We start from the raw sequence: 22,651 nt of genomic DNA on the forward strand, positions 1-22,651 counted from the left end.
CGGCACGGTATGCCGGAGATCCTGGGTTCGATTACTTTTTCACTCTTTCTGTGTTACTGAATTCACACCTACAAAGAATCTGATGTGTAAAAATAAGTTTAATCGGTTTCCTCCTTTCATTAATATATATGAAATTACAACCACCAAAACGTGTTCTCAATATATGAACACTGGATCGTCCAACTACAGCAGCTAGGCTGAAGTACACTTCTGTTCACAAAAACCTAAAAACCCTTTCAGAGACTAAGTCTTCGTAAAGAACCCGAAGGAACTTGAAGATCGAGGGTTCGAAACTCGGTCTCAGATTTTTTAAATTTATTTTTTAAACGTAAAGATATGATGAAACAATTAAAATGTAATATCTGTTACAATGTAAATTTCAAAATTAATGCTTTGGTGTCAAAATTGGTGTTTATTGCCTATTGCATTTTCTTAAAAACACTTTTAGATCCAAAACAAATACTTATAGGACTTCTCTAGACTTCCTTCACTGCACACGATATAGAAAGGCGAAGTACTAAGAACAGGTCTACAATATGATATCAGCCGTATCAACGTCGATTCGTACTGTCTGGGAACGTAACGTGTTTAGCAAACAATTGATGAATACAGAAGGCACATCCTTAGTATGGATAAAAAATATTAGTGACAAAGAACAAATGTTCTTGTTTCCTAGCAACTGAGGAATTGTTCCTTATTTTCTACTACTACTTCTTCTTCTACTACTACTACTACTGATAGAAATGGTAATAATAATGTTTTAAGCAATTCGCCACTTTGAATACGTTCCATATATTCGTTCAACCAAAATTTGTAAATCGGAACAATTCTTTACTATATTCATATATATATTTTGTTAAAATAACAATATAACGTACAAATAATCCTAATTCTTTTATCCAAAGAAAGGGCGTTGCTATGTATCGTGATGGAGACAACGAATCCTAAGCATGTGCGAAAGTACAGTAATGTGAATATCACTGTCCAGCTCTGTGTGAATATTTACCTTCTATTTCATTAATGATGATAACTGCATTTACAGTAGCAAAATGACACGTTTGGTGTGGGGCGTGTTTTCCTATTAGTTATCACCCTGCCTCGAAACAAGCTATTTCAAAACGGGACTGTCTAGCTCGTATATCATACATACGAAAAAAGTGAATTTTATTATTCCGTTTGTTAACACACAACCATCCCAGATAAGTAATATTTTGATTCTATAAGGTCTTAATAGAATGGTTATGTCCACTTAATTTTCTTGAGTTCTTCAATTTTCTCTACTCTCTTCAAAAGAGAGAGTGAGTGAAAGTCGAGAATCTTAACGTAAAAGACCTGGGATTCTTTTTTCTGGAAGCCGTTCTTTTCGATAAGACAGCAGCTGATAATTACTGACTGAATCTCGAGTGATCAGTTTACATTTTTAACGATTGTCTCAAATTTTCACTCACACGTTACTCCACAGCAGAGATCTATTGTTTCTTACTTGTGAAAATTTAATAGCCCTTTTCATTAGGAAATTACCAAATATTTTAAAAATTCATATCGGACGATAACTTCCGAAAAGGTAAAAAGGATATGAAAAATCTTCATAAAGCTGGGAGCTCAACTCTTCGTTTTACAGTAAGTGATGATATTTATTTTCGTGATAGTAAGGAAAATAAAGTTACCTTTATAGCAATGAGTGTAATTTATCTAAAATATATATATATATATTTTTTAATTTTTCAGTATTATATGATTAATTGGTTTTGCAGCAGAAATGTATTTTATTAGATATAAAAGTAGTTTGACTTATACATTTCTAATTACATGCTTATTTGCATTTATTTCAGTCTAATTTCACACGCATTCAAGTGTCACTGATTATTCTAGAGATTTTAAACCAAGACGACTTATAAATATTTGTTTTGGAATTAGAAGTTAAGAAAAATTGCAATATTGGCATAAACACCAATTTTAACACCAAGGTATTAAACTGAAATTTACATGTGTAACAAATATTACATTTTAATTATTTCATCATATCTTCATGTTTGAAAAATAAATTAAGAAAAACATCTAAAAATCGAATTTTGAATTCTCGATCTTTAAGTTTCACAATTTCTTTACGAAGACTCAGTTCCTCACCATGCTTGGCTACGGTCGGCACATGCACGTATTGCTGCTAGTGTCAATATAAAGAACGGAGGGAAAATGCAATTCACTCTGTACAGACCTGTGGGAATTGTGATGAATCTAGGCTTACTTTTTAGGACTGTCTCTGAAAGAGTTTCTATGTTTATGTAAACAGATGTGTACAAGGCATATAGTCTGAGTAGAGAGCACGACTTCACGAGTGAGAGAGTGTGTAGCTGTTCTGTGAAGCGGACTGGACGGCGTAGTGATTACGCATCGGAACGATATGTCGGAGATCCCCGGCTAGAGACACGGTCCAGTCATTCACTTTTTCACTCTTTGTGTTCTTTTACAGTTCAGTTTACACTTAGCATTGAATCACCTTCTGCACCAAACTTTGGACAAAAATATTACCCAATATAAGAGCTATTACATGGATACGAAAGAAAGATCAGGACCTAGGAGAAATGCAGTTGCTAGGAGTTATATAGGTATGACTAAAAGAAATTTAAAAGTATGTGTCAAAGAATGTCTCAGGTATACAAAAGCAGTATACCCGGTTTCAGCTCTTCCAAAACATTAAGAGAAATAACACAATATTATAGATTTCAGAATTTTATTTGGAGCTCAATAAGAAACTGAAAGTTTTTTTTTTTCTTTTTTTAATTTTTTCTTTGAAAACAGCCCAGATTTAACATACAGTAGATAAAAGTAGTTTAAATAATAAACGGATAACATTTAAAACTACACCGAATACAAGAACATTAAAAAAAATCCTAACAATGAGTTGGTAACTTCAATTGCCGAACACACAGTTCACTTTTGATGCGTAGGGTCTCTGGTTCGATTCCAGATCATGCCAAGTGGGCTTTGTGAACACACGCTGCATGTGTGAGTTTTTTCAGGGCTCTCCCATTCCCTCGCACTTTTACATTCTACGATTTCGTCTATTACCATTAACTCCGTCTGCCACGCCTCAGGGCATAATCATGACACGTTACACTTAAATAAGGAAAAATAAAGAAATAAAGGAAGGAAAAAAAAAAAAACATTTCACGGCAAACCACACTGCCACTTAACAGATGTACTGTAATATTAAACGAGTTGTCTCTTTCATTCTTTTTATTTATTTATTTTATTTTATTTATTTATTTTTTGATGTTTTCATTCCTCTCATTCCTATTTTTACTTTCTGTGAATAAGGCTGAGGTAAAGAGAGATCCGAAAATTTGACAGTGCCAGAAATATACATGAATTAGAAATTGAAGTATATGAGATGTGTGATAAGCTACTTTCGACGATTGGTACATAATAATAATGGTTCTACCTCAAAAGCATTGAACTGATATTAAAATACATATTGGTTTTAAACCACCCACTTTTCATTCAACCATTTGAACTACATTCTTGTGAACTTTCTAAACGAAGAAAAATGTTTAAAAAGAAAAATGTGAGTATCCGAACACGAGTTAAACGAAACTGGTAAGCCTCAAGCTTCATCAATAATAAAGATGAAAGATTTTTATTTTATAAGAATTAATGTATTACCTGCCGAAGCTGCATTTTTGTTACTGCGTGGTGGCAGACCAAGTGCTTCACGGGTCATTGATGATAACCCTTTCACCTGGAAAAATCAAAAGTGAAATTCGTAAATCGCTGAGAACTACTGTAAGTAAAAAAACAAAAGTTAACCAAGTTTCCAGTATCAGTCAAGATAAGAGAGAAAACTCTGGAAATTTTTTGATGCTTCTTTTCACTGTATTCAGTAGCACGCCCCGTGAATAAGAAAAGTGTGCCAAATGTGTAGTGTAGTTTTTTTTATTATAACATCACAATCATAAATTGCACATGTAAATTTGAGAAGGTTTTTCCATTCTCTTTTTTAACGTATCAGCAGATGCTTCACCTTCTTTCGTGTTAATAAATAAATAAATAGAAGTCAACTGTCATAAACTTCTATAAAACGTTTATCAATTGTATTTTTCCCTCCTCTTCATTTCCTTCTGTCATACTCATCAGTGTAGAATTTCTTTAGAGAATTTCTACAGGGTGTCTATTAGAGCTGTGGTTATTTCCAATATATTTTCAGTATTTCTAGTGTCTGATAGATAAATTTTCAGTGAACTGAAAAGAAATACGTGACACACACATCAAAATTTCGCTGTCTACGTATAAAAAAAACTTACGTAAAATATAATGTAATCCATGTACATAATTCATTGATTTTTTAGATCTATCAATCTCTCATCTTCTTACCCGTTATGAAAATGAAAAACTTTGTTATATCTCTATCCTGCACTTCAGATACCTTCATTAGAACTGCCCCGCAAAAATTGTGGGAGGGTATATATATATATAAAATCAAAATGACCAATATCAGTGTCGAATTCAGTTTTCGTGGTCGCTGAGATGAACAATGACACTTCCAATGCTGTGCCCCACGACATGGGGAGGGGATGAGGATATATAAAAATCATCGAAAATGATCGATACCAGAGAGCGTTTTAGTAATAGTAAAAAATGACTGACTAAGGGAACATGTTACAATTTTTTTTAATTAATTTAACCCAGCGAAGGGGGTAATTGATGCTAGTATATATATATATATATATATATATATATATATATATAAATTCGAGTTCGAAGTTGTTAATAACACGAGAATAACCCGGCACTAACATATCAATACTCAAAATGTGACGATTTTAACTGGCTAATCATATACAAACAGAAAAAAAATATGTCAACATAAACACTAGTGTGTATCCCAACAAAACAATAAGAAATATGCACTACAAAACTTGCATACTAAACATCCGAAAATCATCAACTAAATATTAATAACCGTCTATTAAGTGGTGGAATTACATATGCGTATTAAAATTCTCACTATTGTTAAACTGATAGAAGCCATGTTTGAATTATTTGCAGATTATGACAAAAGAAAAGAATAAAAAGGAGAGAGAGAGTGTAGACAACGATCTTACTATTTATCCCATAATGTTATGATGTTAGAAAAACAAAACTCACCTAGGAACTGAAGGTTGCTAGGAAGAAAAAAGAAGATTTAGCAAACTACATTACACCCCTCAGCACTTACAACCTGTTTAGCCTCGCATGGGTATGTTGTCACACATCACAAAAACAATAGCTCATACCATCGTGGAATTTAATATTCTTTAATATTCTTTAATTCCTATAGGCCGAAAAATATGATTCCTATTGCGTGATCTACTTTACTTACGATCTGAACATTTAAGTTGTCATATTAATTTTTTATATTTGCGAAGCACTAGGTAGTCAAAAACTTTAAAACTGTAAAATTGTTACGACAATCTTGTCGCACATCTTCACCGAAGATCGACATCAGAAGAAGAGACGCTTTGTCATCTCATACTCCCGGTTTCCAGATATCTGGAAGCTGTAATTTACCCAATCACATCTATTCCATCCACCTGTGCCAGATGTGACGAGAGAAAGAAAAAGACGAAGAGAAAAGAATAAATAGCTGCTAAAATTTTCTATTGGTTATGATAAACTTTACTATTATAATCCCAAAGAAAGAAACTTTGATGCTACAGGCCTTTTACGTTTATTTATTAACTGAGAATTCTGTTTCTAGGCAAAGTGCGTATGCTTCAATAAAATAAAATTTAATAGAACGTTTTAAAACATTTTATTTTCAGTTCATAACGTATTTAATCGTAATTAAATGTATTATTTAGGATTATGGACTTTTAAAATTACAATTTTATGTAAAATTGAAATCCTTAAGTACACAAGCACTGAAAGACAAAATCTATATGGAAAAGAGAAAGGTAAAGGGTATGAAAAATATTTCTTTTTCAATCACTGTAACGATAAGTTACACTCTTTTGTCTTAACGAACTCTGACGAAGAATTTGAAGCTTCAAATATATACCTAGGTAAATGAATGACTATGCCTCTTGTGTTATATCATTCCGACACCTAATCGCTTACTCTGAGAGAAAAACATAGACCGAACGTAACTGAAAATAAAATTGTGAGACGAATATTCGGGCTCAAAAGGGATGCACATGAGGAATGGCGGCAACTTCATAACAAGGAGCTGCATATTTATACAAGTCTACGAGGCTCAGGTGGGCAGATCATGTGGCTAAAATGAAAGAAAGCAGGATGGCTTGTAATATTTGAACTGGAAATCCAATCGGAGAAAAACTATTAGAAGACCTAAACGTAGATAGGAGGAGTTTTAAGATGAATCTCGCAGAAACAGGAATACAAAATAGAAACTGGATCCAGTTGGGTAAGGACAGAATGGAGAGCTTTGTGAATACATCATTGAACCTTCGAGTTTCACAGGCCATCGAGAGAGTTAGTTGACGCAAACCTAATACGTCATGATTCAGAAATGCCAGTTTTGATAAGACTTCTTGTCTTCCTAGGGGCTTTGAAATCCTTACTACAAACTTACTCTGATGAAATAATACCATTTTTCACTATTAGTGGTGCTACACACAATGAAGAATATAGTTTCCCACTTAGAACTGCAGACTGCACAATTATTCTTCAGCTTCTTGTAAGAGTATACAAAAACATAGCATGTACTTCCTCGCACTTTATATGTTTGAAAGTACATGAGTCCTCGATAAAAATGGGAGAAGGAGGAGGAGGGGGGAGACAAGTGAACCTGGCATTAACTAAATGAAATTATGATAAGTTACCTTATGTTCAAAGGATAAAGAACCGACAGGTAAAAAGGGATTACTGAATCCCAAGTCTATGCCACACTAGTGATTGCACAGACAGTTCTGTGAAGCATATTATCATTTACCAATTATCTGATGTCATTGCGACTTGTAATTTGTATCACGTTTATCATTAACCATTGACTCTTAAGTCATATATATATTCAAACATCACAATTGGACTTAATTCGATTTAAGCATCACCTGGAAAAATTTCGCCGCTTGAAGTAACGCTCCGAGATCCTCCTCTGCTACATTTGTCTCTCCACAGTACATAAATTCCACTAACGACTTCAGCACAGAAAACTGCATATCCTTCAAAACAATCAAAGGTTGTTGCCCTAACTGTCGATGGTAGATAGACTGCAACAGACTCTGGAAAAAGAAGACAGCATAATTAGTTATGTCTACACAGCAAAATTGGTTTTTGTCTATCATTTCTTTTTTTAAAAAATAATAATGCGTGGACAGTTCATAGCACACGTCATCAGATGAATTCACTCGATCTTCATCAAATTTAGCAAGTGACAGCCTCTGCAAACATCTGATTATTGAGTTATGAAATATCAAACTTGGAAATTGAATATAGTCAAATATACATAAGAAAAATCTTATTTGTTATTTAGAAAATCACGGAAAAATCTGTTAAACGTTAATTTTTGCCATAACAAAGTAGATGATACACGTTTGACTAGCTATGTTGTAAATGCAGTGTGTACTTGTGCATAATAAAAATTTACTAAAATCAATGAAGGATGATGTTTTCTGCAATAAGGACACTTATTAATCATATTTCCTCTACTACTGTAACTCCCTCCCGAGAAATAAATAAATGCAGACTTTTGAAACACACGACTTACAGCAATACACTGCAATAGAAAACTCGCAGTTGTTGGGGGACATGCTATACACTCGCGTTATAATCTTACAGTGATGTAATAGTATTTAAAAGAAATGATCACGATTGTATTAACATAACTTTGTTTCTGAATGTTTATAGGAGAAGTTATCAACTTTCCTCACTCAAAATACACGAACACGTGTCAGGTTTTCGAAACTTCTGCTTCTAAAGAGAAAAAGGAAGCAATTTCTATAATATTCTAATTTCTGATTCTATATTTATAAAATGCCTAATGTGTGGATTTCCTCAGGTTGGAGGTGAGCCACTCCATATAATATAACACAATATTAAACAAAAATGCTTGCTCAAAACCGTCAGGTACATTATTTATATTTACCAATTTTTACTTTATTAGTGACCTGCTCAAATATACTGTCACTGTTCAACTGACGCAATCTCGGATTTAGACTAATTTCTCTTCAGTGCGGCACGCGAAAACAACGGTTTGTATTTGTACAGAAAACAGGCTGCCGCAAGGTTACTATTAAAGATAAAAAGTTGTAGAGTTTACTATTTAAACCAGAGATTCTGGACTTTCATTAAAAAGAAAATATATCCAGAATAATACCTTGGGAAATGGGATTTTACAGATTTCAAATGTATCGAAATTACGACTTCTGTCAATTTTCAAAGCCTGTAAAATCAAAAAGATTTGAAACTACAGAATCCGGTTTACACCACAAGAACTATAACTAGAAAAATTTTCACGAATGATTATAGCCGAGGCCGGAAGCCCTTCCTACAAACTTTTTTTTTCTTTCTTCATTTGAAAAATTCAAATAGCTAAAAGGTAGACTAGCAAAAAAAGATGAAAGTATGGGCCTAAATACCCATTTTACAGCTGAATAAAAACTGTGGACTTCATTTTATGGTTCACACTAATCCACGTTTCACAAGAAGACATTTCAAAACAAGGAGGGAAAGGAAAATGAAATGTTTGAAACAGGAAGGAAGTAGTTTACCTCATTGAGTTATTTGTGAAGACTTTAAAGACATTATTTCTACGGAAAACTACCACATGAAAGTTTTCTGATTGCAAGAATTGTGCGACTAACTTTTAGTGTTCTAACCGTAATAGGGTAACTGTGTTCAATAGTAGTGCAAATCAGCAATTTTTCTTCACGGAACTGAAAGAGTGAATAAATCTTACAAAAAAATCATATCTTTTACATTTAAACTTCAGCGTTACTCACAATGAAACAGTTCTTCAATATTAAATTCGTTTAGGAGTGAAACTAACAGTCACACTGGCGATGGAGCGAGTTGTGTCCAGAAACCATATGTGGTATTTGATTAGTTATCAACTGAACCTGTTAGTAATCAACTGAAGTTTAGGTTTATAACATGAAAATATTCATTTATAAATAATTAGAATTACATGTATAATTAGAATTATACACACAACACAAGGTCAAAAATGGTGTCCACAAAGATGCTACACACGTTTTTCTCTGATCTTTTAATTTTTCCTTTCTTTTCTCTTAACTTTCTCTCCTCCCTCTCTGACGAAGGTATTTAGCGAAAGAACTTATACCTTGTCAGTATGTGTGGTTATATTTTCACTATTTTCTAGTAACCATTTCATCGACTGGCAGAAAGCTTTCGAAGGGATCAACTGGGCCAAATTTTTAAAACTACTTAAAACAATCAGGGAAATAAGAGATCGTAAACTCATTCGCAACATATCCAAAGGAACAAAGAATTAAGTTGCGCCTGAACCAAGGAAAAAGCAGTAGTGTGAAGATTGGTAGACGAGTCAGGCAAGGATGTTGTATGTTACCCTAATCACTCAACGTTTACATTGAATGCTTAGTGAAAGAAGCCTTAATACAAGTTGGAGATTTCATCCATCATCAGAGCATATCAACAGCCGATGATATATGTGGATGACACGATTTTTAGAGCTAGAACTGAAGATGAACTAAAGGAAATGAATAGTTGAACTAAAAAAATATGGAATGAAATCAGTAAAAAAAAAAAAAAAAAAAAAAAAAAAAAAAAAAAAAAAATTGAAAGTCATGAAAATTCAAGTGGAAACATGCTCTTTCGGATCAGGGTAGAACAAAGAGAGCTCCATCATTTCAAATATTTAGAAAGTACTTTGACGAAAGACGCTCATTATACTAAAGAGATCAGATCAAGAATTGCCGAGTCAAAGAGGCATTTAACTTCTTGTGATCACTCATAAGAAATGATCACTCCTAACTAGCAGGTTTAACAATGGATTAAGGAAAAAGCTGGTCAGGTACTATATATAGAGTATTGGATTGTATGGTTCGGAGACGTTGACATTACGGAAGTTAGGAAAGAAATATTTAGAGAGCTTCAAAATTTGGTGTTGAAGAAAGATGATAAAATCAGTGATGAAAATTTTCCGATTCATAAAAATATACTCCACTTATTCCTACATCGTTGTTTAGCCGTGATGTGAGGTGGAAAATTTTCTTCTATATTTTCCAGAAAATTTTCCGTTCTAAAAAATATCAGTAATCAAGTAATAATTCCTCAGTAATCATAAAATTGATTGAGTTCATGTATAGAAATGTTAAAAAGTGAAAGATCGTTTAAAGAATGTGAAAAATTTCATGGCTCAGACAATTTTCAGGACCATGTATAAACAAGTGATACAATTGTTCATGAATCAAAAAATTGTCTTTCCTGTATGGAAAAATTGAAAAACTTTTTATGAGTCGAAAAACTTTCATCATTTTGAAGCAAAAAGTGAAACAACTTTTTGTGAATCGGAAAGTTTTATTGCTCTTTAGAAACAAGTGGAAAAACTTTTCATAAGCCGGACAATTTTGGATATTATGTATAATGATGTTAGGTGGAAAATTTTCCACTATATTTAAGTGCACACAATTCCTGTAGAGGAAAGTTAGACAGCAACAAATTATAATTTTCCAATTCGGGAATCAGAAAATGTTCTAATATTTCAAGTTGGGAAGTAAAAATTTACACAGTGTTTCTCTCTGTGTCTCTCTCTCTCTCTCTCTCTCTCTCTGTGTGTGTGTGTGTGTGTGTGTGTGTGTGTGTGTGTGTGTGTGTGTGTGTGTGTGTGTGTGTGTGTGTGTGTGTGTGTGTGTGTGTGTGGGTGGGTGTGTGTGTGTGTGTGTGTACGTGTGTGTGTAAAGTGCAGGGAACACATATCGAGTTCGCAGAGAACAAATATACCATATTGGCCTGCCTATGTAATGAAATAACTACATGATGAAGATTATTTTTGTAACACAAAATAAGAAGAAATGTTTCGATTTTATTGTGTTTAACACTTGCAAACCATAATTTCAATATTGGAATTTTGTATAATCAACATCTTATATAAATATAAATATAAATATAAGTATATATATATACAGGATGATTCAATAAGAACGTACCAGGCCTATATCGCAGCTAATACTGCACGTAGTGCCTTCAAACAAAATATTGCATTACCAAATCGTATGTGTAGAATGCAATAAAAATAGTAGCGAGACCAGTGGCGTCTCGTGAATACCTCCAAGAAGGGGGGGGGGACAACTTCAAAATTTGAAATGGAAAGTGGTATAACTGTTGGAATCGTTCGGAAGGACATTAAATGTCATGCAACTTTTAGAGGACAAACTTTTTCATATCCTTTCCCATTTAGCCGCTAGAGGCGTTGTTGCAGACTTGTATCTGACTACCCGAAGCTGGCCTTTATCTCGGCTAATAATGCATATAGACCCGTCAAACAAACAATCGAACTACCAAATCGTATGTGTAGAATGCAATAAAAATAGTAGCGACACCACTGGCGTGTCGTGAATATCTCCAACGGGGGTCATCTGCAAAATTTGACATGGAAACAGGAGTTAGTTGTGCCTCTATTGAAACAAGCGCACAATGGGAGAAACGTCGAGAGTAAACACCCTCGCACCATCTGATTTTCACCTAGTAATGCGACCGTGTTGCTGCCAATATGCCAACCACCATCATCATCATTTATCATCAATCATCATCATTATTATTATTATTATTATTATTATTATTATTATTATTATTATTATTATTATTATTATTCTGTCGGCAGATCCTGAGACTAAGCTTTGTTCTTCTCTTCTCCTTAGGTTAGTCGAAATGTTTCTTCGACGTTTTTCGATCTTTAGCTCCCTATATTTTCTTATATATCATCATCCACTGACCATCCATAAGAATTGTGCATTTTATTATACAGTAAACCCAGACTTAACGGACAAAATTTCACTAATGTAGTAATAGGAGAAAAACTTCGACTAGATTTTTAAAAGATGCGACTGAAATGTGGCAATAGTTCATACAGAGAACAACAGTATCACCACCACTGCTTGTTGGACTCGAAACTTCCGCTCTATTCGAGCGCAGCTTCAAGGGTCAGTTCCGATCGGCTCTTTGTGTTTACTGCGTTTTGTAGCGAATCGTAGTCTTCTGGTATATGTAATTGTTACTGAACAATGGCTAAACAAGGATGACTATGATCAAGGATACCTAATTCCCAACCAGAGCAAGATAATAGAAAACGTTATGAAGAATGAACACGACAAAGATTATGACCACGAGGATGAAGACTCGAACGTGTCTGGTCTACATTATCAGAAGTAAAAGGAAACACGGACGCTATCATTGCATACGTAGAATGACCGACCGCATAAGAACCGAAAGTATAAGATTATTATGAACATTTCAGGCAGCATAGATCTTTGATTATTAAGAAACAACATTAACTGGAAAACAAATGAAGCTTGAGGCTTTTTTTTTTTTTTAATTCTTTTCATACGCAGTTGTAAAGAGTTTTTTGTTACTAATATACTATGTACATTAAATATTTTACATCGAAATTATATAGCACAGTTCTGAGTGCAATATCCTATTTTAAACATTGTTCTTAACAACACAATTTGCGATTTAACAAACATCCTTTCGCCGCAATCATTCCGTCAAATGAAGTGTTTACTGAGTTGTTTGATGCTGTTTCAGAATCTGATCAAATTGTGACTGATGGTCGGTTTTCTCTCTCTATAAAATTAAAAACATTAGCGATGTAATATGTGCGCGTTAAATGAAAGTGCCTTGTATCTAACATGCGCCACGACCATGCCCATGAAAATGAGTAAAAAATGCTCATCAAAAAATGACCTCAGAAACTAATATATTACATACGATTATTTTCAATTTACTTCTGTCACTCTAAGAACGAAGAATGAATGGGAGAGAGATTTATGCTTAAGAAATGTCACATACATTCTTTAAATAAAACAGCCACTTAGACTCATCTACGATAACACACATGTACACTTATGTCCAAAATTATTGTCGCATGTCTATAAATGTTGTTATAGGAATATAATTTGATAACGAATTCGCCTGGTATTTCTTATAATGTTAGTATGTGTATAATTGGCAAAGACATGTATGTGGAAAATTTCATGTCAAAAGAGCAGTAAATAAGAACAATACAACGAAAATAAAACTTTCTTGTCCATTTGGCAACATTTTGTTTTACTCGTCCTAATTTTCGTATTTGTAATTATTTTCCTATGAAATTTTAGCACAAACATACATTTCCCAATTATACACATAGTATCAGTATTAAAAGTATCATGCAAAATCATTATCAAATTATATTCTTACAAGAAAACAGTTATAGATATGCGACAACCATTTTGGACATGAGTGTACATTATGCTAATCATTAAAATGGTAACTTCTTGCGACAAGTTGCAGGACACAAGAAGATATTACAAAGTTTGATAAGAATTGCAAAATCACTTACATGAGTTCCGATCGCCTGAAAGTTTAACTGCGGAATTTAGAACACCATCAATAGCAGAGATCATAACATGCATTATGGGGGAGGAGTGAAAGGGCGGAATATGGAATTAAAAATAGGCAAATTAGTTTCTGAAACCTTACAAAAGTAAATAAAACAATTTTTTTAAAAAATTAAAAATTATCTTGCAAAAACAAGTTTCAACGTGTAAATTTGTAAGAATGCTAAAATTAGATAATTCGAAAGTTCCCAAGATCTTTATGAATTAAGTCACAAGTGTCTCTGAGTTTTTTCCATTACTTTCGACTAACAACACGAGAGAAAAAAGTACAGTAGCCGTAAAGAACGAATTCGAGAATTTTACCGTTCAACGTATTCACATCAATTTTTAAACTTAAGGCGTTTATAGGATTCCACCGGGGCGTATATCGAATTTTCTTCCTACTTCCAAAAATACGAGTGGTGTACTGAAGAATGAAAATATAAAACCTATTTCCTTTCGTTATATTTCATACACACATATTTCATTAACAATCCTATGCTGAAATGTAAGTCACTTATCTGCGGAAAATCCAGAACTGGTAGCTTACTCTTAATAACGGTTCAAACGCGCAGAAAACAAGTCTGCAGCAGACTCTCATTTCCTTCAATGTTTATTGATTTACGAAATAACGAATAAAAGTCCTTTCATTATTTTCGCATGAACAGCACTTCGTTTGATGAACTCTTCACGAAAATAAGTGATAAAATTAAAGATGAAGATACTGTCATGAGACTTGTACTATAAAACGAAAGACATTAAAATTAAATAAAACAATAGTGATTTAGAAGATTCCGTGCATTTTCACACGGTGCAATCTCGCATGGTGCTCATTATCGAGCAATTTCACACGGTCCTGGTTATCGCATTAATCAGTCAGCACGTGTGGTGCATTTTCACACGGTCCATCTGCAATCACGTGATTCACCCTGAAACTCCTTTCACTACAAGGGGAGGGAGGACAGAACAAGTATGAACTAAGTAAGAACAGAGAAAGAGCAAATACAAGTTAAATATGAACAATTGCAATTAATACTAGAGAAGCTAGAAAAAAGAAAAAATTAACAAACACACGTTATAATAAAGAAGAGGAAAATAATTACAAAAATAAAATAAAACTAATAACGAAAATAATAGCAAATTAAAGTACATGAAAATAAAAATTCAGAAAAACAAATGATCTTGCGAAAACAGACTAAAATGTGTTACTGGTTTCCACTCCAAATTGATATCGTCTCTGCAGGTCGACTTTCAAGGCATTCTGCGGCTAAGTTGATCAAGATCTCTATTTTCGGAAATAATGTATGGACAATAAAGTCATTCTCCACAGCAAAGAATAAAATAAGCACTTTGTTAATGAAGTCGGAACCCATTGTTTAAAAATAGAAAGATGAGTTAAATAAACTTTTATTTTGTGATTATTCTTTTCCTGTTACTGCTTAGTTATCTCAGCAGGTGCGTATGCCCATGGTACACCTGTGAATCATGTCATTGGAGGGTGGGGGATAAATAGGGTATAAAAGAATCGCCCTTGATGTCTAATTCCTTAATTTTAGTGTTTTCGTTGTTGGGTGAACATAGTGATTCAACGTAGAAATGGAATTTATAACAACTAGCAGAGGTAATCGTCTCTTAGTTCATGCAGGGTTCCAGTACTACATGCAGAGAGAAAACAGGGATCATACAGTATGGGTAAGTATCGTATTAATAGAATTAGGATTTTCTGTAAAAATTCATGTTTCCTTTTTTTATGTTCTTAATTTCTTTTCTTTTTTTTTGGGGGGGAGGGGGCGCGAAGGCTTCATATAATATGACTAGACATCGGATTTTTATGCAAATGCGTTGTTTGCTCGTATGCATCTCTGTTAAATTTGGTAGGGGTTTCTAGAAATAATAATATAGTCCGAATTTGAAGCTTTGTATTTCAAAGGTTAGAGCGTATATTAGTACTCAAGAGCATATTCAGCACATTTTATAAGTTTTTATTTCAGATGTATGTTTACAACATGAAATAAATCCAGTTTTAGTTTATATTTTCAATACATTTACATGCCTGTGCAACGGAAGGGCTTTTTGCATGAGAAGATGGAAGAATTCCTAATTTATAGACGACCAATAATGTTAGAAACCGATCACCAGAGCAGAAATGCCCACAATTACCAAAACGTTAAGAGAAATCTGATAATAATAATGACATTGTAATATCGTGTCGACATCAATTCAGAAACAAGAGATACGAGTATTGCTACTCAGTGAATGCTTAGCTCTAGTTGGTGAAGTTCGACACGAGCTCCGGTCATTTTCTGGTAAATTCGGGCACTCCTTGAAAAAAAAATGACGGATCTTATTGGGAGAAACTCCAACTAAAAATAATTGAAGCCATGGGAAAATATCTCCAAGGGTTAAATTTCAATTTGCCAGAATATATATATATACTACACTTGCTCCTCTGCGTAAATATTGTATAGTAACATCTATTGATGTTAATAGTTCATTTTCTGGCTACAAATGTCATAAACGGATACCAAAAAATGAAGAGAAGCATCTTGTGATACACTGTAAGGCTAATTGCGGGAAGAGCAAACCCTTGAAAACGATTATTATTATTATTATTATTATTATTTGTACAATGGAAACGTGTGGACTCGTATTATTTCGTCCCGGCGGGAGCTCATGTGGTTCGGATTCCACGTTAATAAGTAGGCCCACGTCTCATATAGACTCGATGCTGAACGGAACGTTAGACTCAAAATCAACTCAACTCGTATTATTTCGTGTTAATTGAATCCACTGTAAAATACAAATGTCAAGAAAACCAGAGATCGTGTTCTCATATAACTTAATTCCATTATTTGTGTGTGTTTTAAAACGTTAAGAGTATGTAACCTATAACTATTATAAAAGTAAATTCTAAAAAGAAGTCCCTGAAGTTGTATGCATATTTCATAAATTTTAAGTGCATAAAAATCCGATGTCTAGACATGACATGTTCTCGTAATACATGTTAGTTTCTTTTAATGAAGTAGGTTGGCTTATATTGTGGATTTAATACATTCTTAGTTTTCTTGGTGGTTGTTTTCATAAACTGGGCACCGATCGTCTAAGGCACTAGAAAATATGCAATAATGTATGATATCTTACTTTATGATATCTTACATGTATGATGGTATTTTGAAAATTTCGTAACTTTTAATCTTTATCTGAATTACAAAAACAGTATCTGTATTACTTTTTATCTTTATCTGAGAGGACAGTATACTTGCTTCTCTAAAGCATAAATATTTTTTCACGTTGTTTTAGTACTTCTAATATAGTAAAGCCCCAATTATCCGCGGAATTTGGTAGCAAGGGCACCAGAGATGGCGAAAATCTCCGATAACCCAAAAATATTTCAGCATAAACACTGTTTTATTGTACGAACAAGACATAATAAAACTTTTAAAATATGTACAATACAGCAGAAAATTGGAAATATTGATTTTTACAATGCAATTTATTTTTATGTATTAGAACATACAGTACATATCTGCGTACGGATTGTCATCCCGCAGCGACTCGAGTACTTATGAAAAATAATAGTAGGCGGCTGCAGCAGGGCTTAAAAAAAAAAAAAAAAAAAAAAAAAAAGTACTCGCGGATAATCGGAGCTTTACTGTGTTTAAAAATTAACTTTCTTTCATGTGATATTTTGCCTAAACAAATATCTACACATATATAATTGCGTAAAAGGAAGTAATAACACAAATTCGCATGTTTTTATGTTTCATTTTTTAAACAAAAGATACTTATGAATAATAATTTATTTTGTACATTTGTAACCGAGCAAACGCTTTTTTATGTGTGTGTACGTATATGCGAAAACACATTTCAATTGTTTATTTCAGAAGCTGATGTTTTTTTTATTATCATTATTTTAGCTATGCATCAACAGACAGAAGGTAAATTGCCATGGCAGGCTCAATCTGCCCAAGACAGAAGATAAAATAGCAGTTGTGGAAAGAGATCATCAGTGTGTACCTGATGTTGCAGTTTGCGAGATACTTTCAAATTGCAAGAAGAGAGCAAGAGACGAGATCCTTACACCAGTGTCTGTTATCTTCAAAGAAGAAATGGCTGTTCCAATTAATCAAGGTCTGGACCTAGTAACCTCCATACCATCGTATGATCAGCAGAAGAAAGGGGGTTTAAATGGTGTTAGAAGGAAATCACTCGGCATACATCAAGGTGCACCGACTCCTAGAAATATCTGCTTTCCCGATTATATGATTCGGTTTGAAGATGGTACCTCGTTTTTACAGTACGACGCACTGGAAGGAGACGGACGAATTCTGTGTTTTGGTTACGAGGGTTTGAAACCAGCACTGAAGGAAAGCGAACAATGGTTTTTTGACGGAACGTTCAAGAGTTCCTGTAAGTATTTTTCCCAGTTATACACCATACATGCAGACATAGGAAGCACACATGATAAGACACTGGTTGTACCAGTCTTGTATGCATTGTTGCCAGATAAAACAGAGCGAACATACAAACAACTGTTTACATTTCTTAAAACGTGGTCTGGCCAGAACGAACCTCGAGTGTTAAAAATAGATTTTGAACTTGCTGCAATCAATGCGTTGCGTGCAGTGTTTCCCAATTCACAGGTTTACGGCTGCCATTACCATTTCAACCAGAGTATCTGGCGGAAGATTCAGAGTATAGGTCTCGTCGAAGAATACCTCCACAATGAAGATGTACGCCATCATGTTCGCATGTGTAGTGCATTGGCATTAATACCAACAAGCAGGATCGATGAAGGTTGGCTCACCGTCATGGAGGACTGTCCATCTGGCCAGAAAATCGAAATGTTCAACGATTATTTCATTGAACAATGGATGGATAATCCAAATGTTCCAAGAGAAATATGGAACTGCAACGGTCAAAGGCACAGAACAAACAACCCAGTGGAGGGTTGGCACAATAAGTTAAATCGCACCATATCTAAGAGTACACCACATATCTTTGAGCTTGTGAGTGTATTAAAAGCAGATGCGACAGCTAGTTTTCATGCTTTCGCGAGACAGGGCTTAGACTGCAATTCGGAGAAGCGTAGAAAATTCACTTACATCCGTCTTGACGAACGATTGCAATTAGTCCTGGAGAAGCTAGAAAATGGCGCAGACCTTAAAAATTGCTTGAGAAGCTTGAGCTATCTCCAAAAGCTAAGATAATGGGCTATGAGCTGTAAAAATGGGTTGACGACATACAAAAGTAGAAGGTTCCATCTTAACGACGTGCTGTTCGCTCGGAAAATAACAAGATGACAAGGTTCTTCTTAGAACCGCCTTGGAGTATGGAGCTAATATTGTGTGTTTTACAAATCACAACGTTTTTCTATGCTCTAGGGCGGGCACATTTTTCTTCGATTGTTGAACTACCTGTCTGAATTCTCTGATGTGCTGCTTATTTTATTCTTTATTTATTTTAATATGTGATTATTCTATCTTCTGTCCCTAATTATTTTAATTTTTGATTATTCTTTATTTGTTCTTATTTTCATTTGCTGTTCTTTATGTATTAATATCAATTTCCGATAGTTTCTGTTATTTTTTTTTCATTTATTTCAATTTCTTATTGTATATGCTATTTTTCTCTTCTTCTTTACTATTGTTTTTATTTGCTGATTTCTTTGTTCTATCTTGTTCTTTGTTATTTTAGTTTCTGCTTACTTTCTTCGTTATTCTTTTTGTGAAAGTGAAACATTTTCTAAGCTCTCCTTCTCTAATATTAATTGCAATTGTTCGTATTTAACTTGTATTTGCTCTTTCTCTGTTCTTACTTAGTTCATAGTTGTTCTGTCCCCCCTCCCCTTGTAGTGAAAGAAGTTTCAGGGTGAATCACGTGATTGCAGATGGACCGTGTGAAAATGCACCACACCTGCTGACTGATTAATGCGATAACCAGGACCGTGTGAAATTGCTCGATAATGAGCACCGTGCGAGATTGCACCGTGAGAAAATGCACGTCACCATTTAGAACATGGGAAGCATTATGAAACAGATAAAAGAAAAAAAATCAAGAATTTATTTTAGCTGAGAAATATGACATGATAACGTAATAACGCCATAATGCTATTATATCGTATTTCTCAGCTAAATATAATATACTGAATTTTTTTCCATTAATTTTCTTAGTACTTTCATATTCTAGACAAATATTTTTTTTATTTATTTATTTATTCTTTTAATTTTTTTTTTTTATTTATTTTCAAGTAAGAAATGATTTTTTAAAGTTCGTCGGCAATATAACGGACTACAAAGTTACTAATTCCTGGAGTTTTGCTTTTCTCATTTTGTAATAATAATAATAACGATGTAAAGTAAGTGATTAGCCTCAAACCTCAACTGATAAAAGTTTCTTTTCACCTAACAAATTTTTAATGGAACTAACAAATACTTTATGCAACATTTATATCCGAACCTACTACATTGTTCCAAAATATACGAACTGAAGTAACTGACGCAGGGATACTTAGAATGAAATCCTTTCATGTCAATGGAGTACTTCTAGCTCCTACCTTTATTATATCACTATAGAATGAAGGAATGAAAGCTGCTTTAAGCTAATGTTTTGCTCTAAAAATTGAATTTCCATATGAAACCGACACACATTAATCAAAATTTCTTCTATTTCTCACTATTTTAATGTCCCCTTGTTCTTCTGCTTTTATTTTCAATCACTTTTAACGTTAGAGCAAAAATTGTCACAATTACGTCTAACTCTGCTTCTAATTGGTATATGTGTACAAATTATACCCAATTTTATTCATATATGTTTTCATAAGAAACAAATACTTTTCACTTCATTTTGATATAAACTTTCATTAAATAGTTATATATATAAAATTACTTTCCTCTATTTGAAAATATTTAGCTTTTCTACTTTGAGGTATAAACGTTAACGTGGATTTCTTTATTAACCATACGGATGTAGGCTTAAGAGCAAGCAAATTAACTCTTCGATTAGGTTGTCTGAAAAGTAACGGCCCTTTCTCGCTTTAACAAACCACCTGTTAAGATGAAAGTATCATTTTTATCAAAAAATAAAATAAAGAACATAATTTAAAAATAAGAGTTACTTCAAATATAAGTATATAAAATTTGATTTAAACTAAACTACAATATGAATTAAAATTTAAAATAATAATAATAATTCCATCCAACTACTTTCAAGAAATGGAAACCACTTACTTCAAAATAAGGACTACATGCTGCCAAGACTGCTCTGTGAACCCGAAGAGTATGGGTACTACACATTAATGTAACATCAACTAATGTCTGATGTTCTAGAAGGTGGCCCAACCGAGAAGCCAAATGCAATGGATGTTCCTCCCATTGAACCATAAATCGGGACCCTGCACTCATGTTTCTGCACTGAAAAAAGAAACAATCTTATAAGAGAACTACATCCATCTTGTATAAGCATTTAATATATTTTTTCTTCTTCTAAGTTGGATTTTACCATTACAAAACAATATGAAATTATTATAAAATGTATACTCAGATCTAGTGTAGAGGATGGCCAAAAAGCAGCGATCCTTATTTTAAGTATTGTCTTTTACAAACTATATGAAGTTTTAACCTTTTAGGATTCCCACCTAAAACCTTACAAGACCTCTGACACAGGATGATTTCAAGACATTTATTTATTTATATGTAGAGTTCCAGAAACAGCACGTTGATCATTTTACACAGAAACATATAACAAGTTGAAGAAAAATCAACAAAAAAATCAACATGTAACACAATAATCCAAAAAAATAAATGTATATCAAGAAAAAATACACACTCACAAAATTTAGAAATTAAAGCTTGTCGAAATCAGTAGGAATTCTGTACCAAGCCTTAGTTCCGTTCATACAGCCTCGGTAGTGGCTGCTGAAAAGGGACGTTACATTCTAACCAAATGATAAGACTAAGCTCACAGTGTCAATGTATTTATTCCAGCACGAATGGTTGCGAAAGTCGCTGCTGCTTTCAATTTCAATCGTCCGAAGTATAATGCACTAAACCATGTTTCTTCAGATTCGTGCTCGTCCACGAAAAGCCGGTATATCAATTTGTTCATGCAAACAGACAGAAATTGTTATGAATTAACCTGCAAAGTAATGTCAGTGTTTTCACTTCAGTATTTCTCACACCATATTTCATACTATGAGTAAAGCGGCTGCTTATGCAAAACGAAGCCACCAATCCAGAAACTCGGGATTATATATATATATATATATATATATATATATACAAAACAGAAGTAGTATTAGATGTTGAATATGTCGAAAAACATTAAGGGGTTGCTCAAAGAAATTTAATAGCAAGCGACATTGTTCAACTAATCATGCCAATAAGTATGATAAATTTGAAGGAGAGAGAAGAGTCCAGGCTGCTTCACAAATTAAAAAAAAAAAAAGTAACAAATGTAATTAACAGCTACCATTATTATTATAAATCGTAACTATTGTTTTTAAAATTCTCCTGATAGTTGAAAGATAGGCAGTAACATAGTAGTACGTTACCTAATTTTCAAATTTGCTTTCAATATATAGAATTGTGTTTCTCGAAACGTAATCAGTGGACCACCGGTGATTCACAGAGTGGTTCCAAGTAGACGGTACGGAACATGATAATTTTCCAGTCACATCCAGAAGATATATAAAATATATGCAATAGTAATTTAATCTTGTTTTGCTTGAAATAGTGTTTGAATGATTCTCTCTATACTAGGTAAGAAATTATTACTTTTTAAATGAAAATTTTATTTGAAGCAAAAAAATAAAAAATAGCAGTATATATAATTTGATTACTTAAGGTTTGTAAAACAATTTCTGAGAAGTTATTTTCGTATCTACATACCTACAAAAATTACTGGTGAGATACCTATTGAAAAAACGATAGAAACTATAATGTTAAATCTTCAATTTGCAGTACTGGGTGTTAAATTAAAACAAAAATATATAAATCTTTCTTTTCTTTTTTTCAGTAGCCTCATGTAAGTGAAGCGATGAAAATTTTCTCACCCTATCGTCGTCACAATATGCGGCTCTAAGGTGTACCCAACCT

The 22,651-nt window shown here is 33.4% G+C and overlaps 1 protein-coding gene across 2 annotated transcripts in view; it reads right to left on the reverse strand.

Annotated features, from left to right (window-relative positions):
• Positions 1-22,651, reverse strand: part of LOC145693294 (uncharacterized) — a 77,346-nt gene that overhangs the window by 48,698 nt on the left and 5,997 nt on the right. For both annotated transcript variants that reach the window (XM_081769154.1, XM_081769162.1), the window contains exons 2-4: positions 20,786-20,968; positions 7,050-7,220; positions 3,664-3,739 (exon numbers count right to left, since the gene is read on the reverse strand). In XM_081769154.1, the coding sequence (XP_081625280.1) occupies positions 3,664-3,739; positions 7,050-7,220; positions 20,786-20,959 (421 nt within the window). In that variant the 5' untranslated portion in view covers positions 20,960-20,968. The remainder of the gene's footprint in view (positions 1-3,663; positions 3,740-7,049; positions 7,221-20,785; positions 20,969-22,651) is intronic.

The sequence above is a fragment of the Thermobia domestica genome, chromosome 1 (genome assembly GCF_964235325.1).
Source record: "Thermobia domestica chromosome 1, izTheDome1.hap1.1, whole genome shotgun sequence".
NCBI classification, from domain to species: Eukaryota; Metazoa; Arthropoda; class Insecta; order Zygentoma; family Lepismatidae; genus Thermobia; species Thermobia domestica.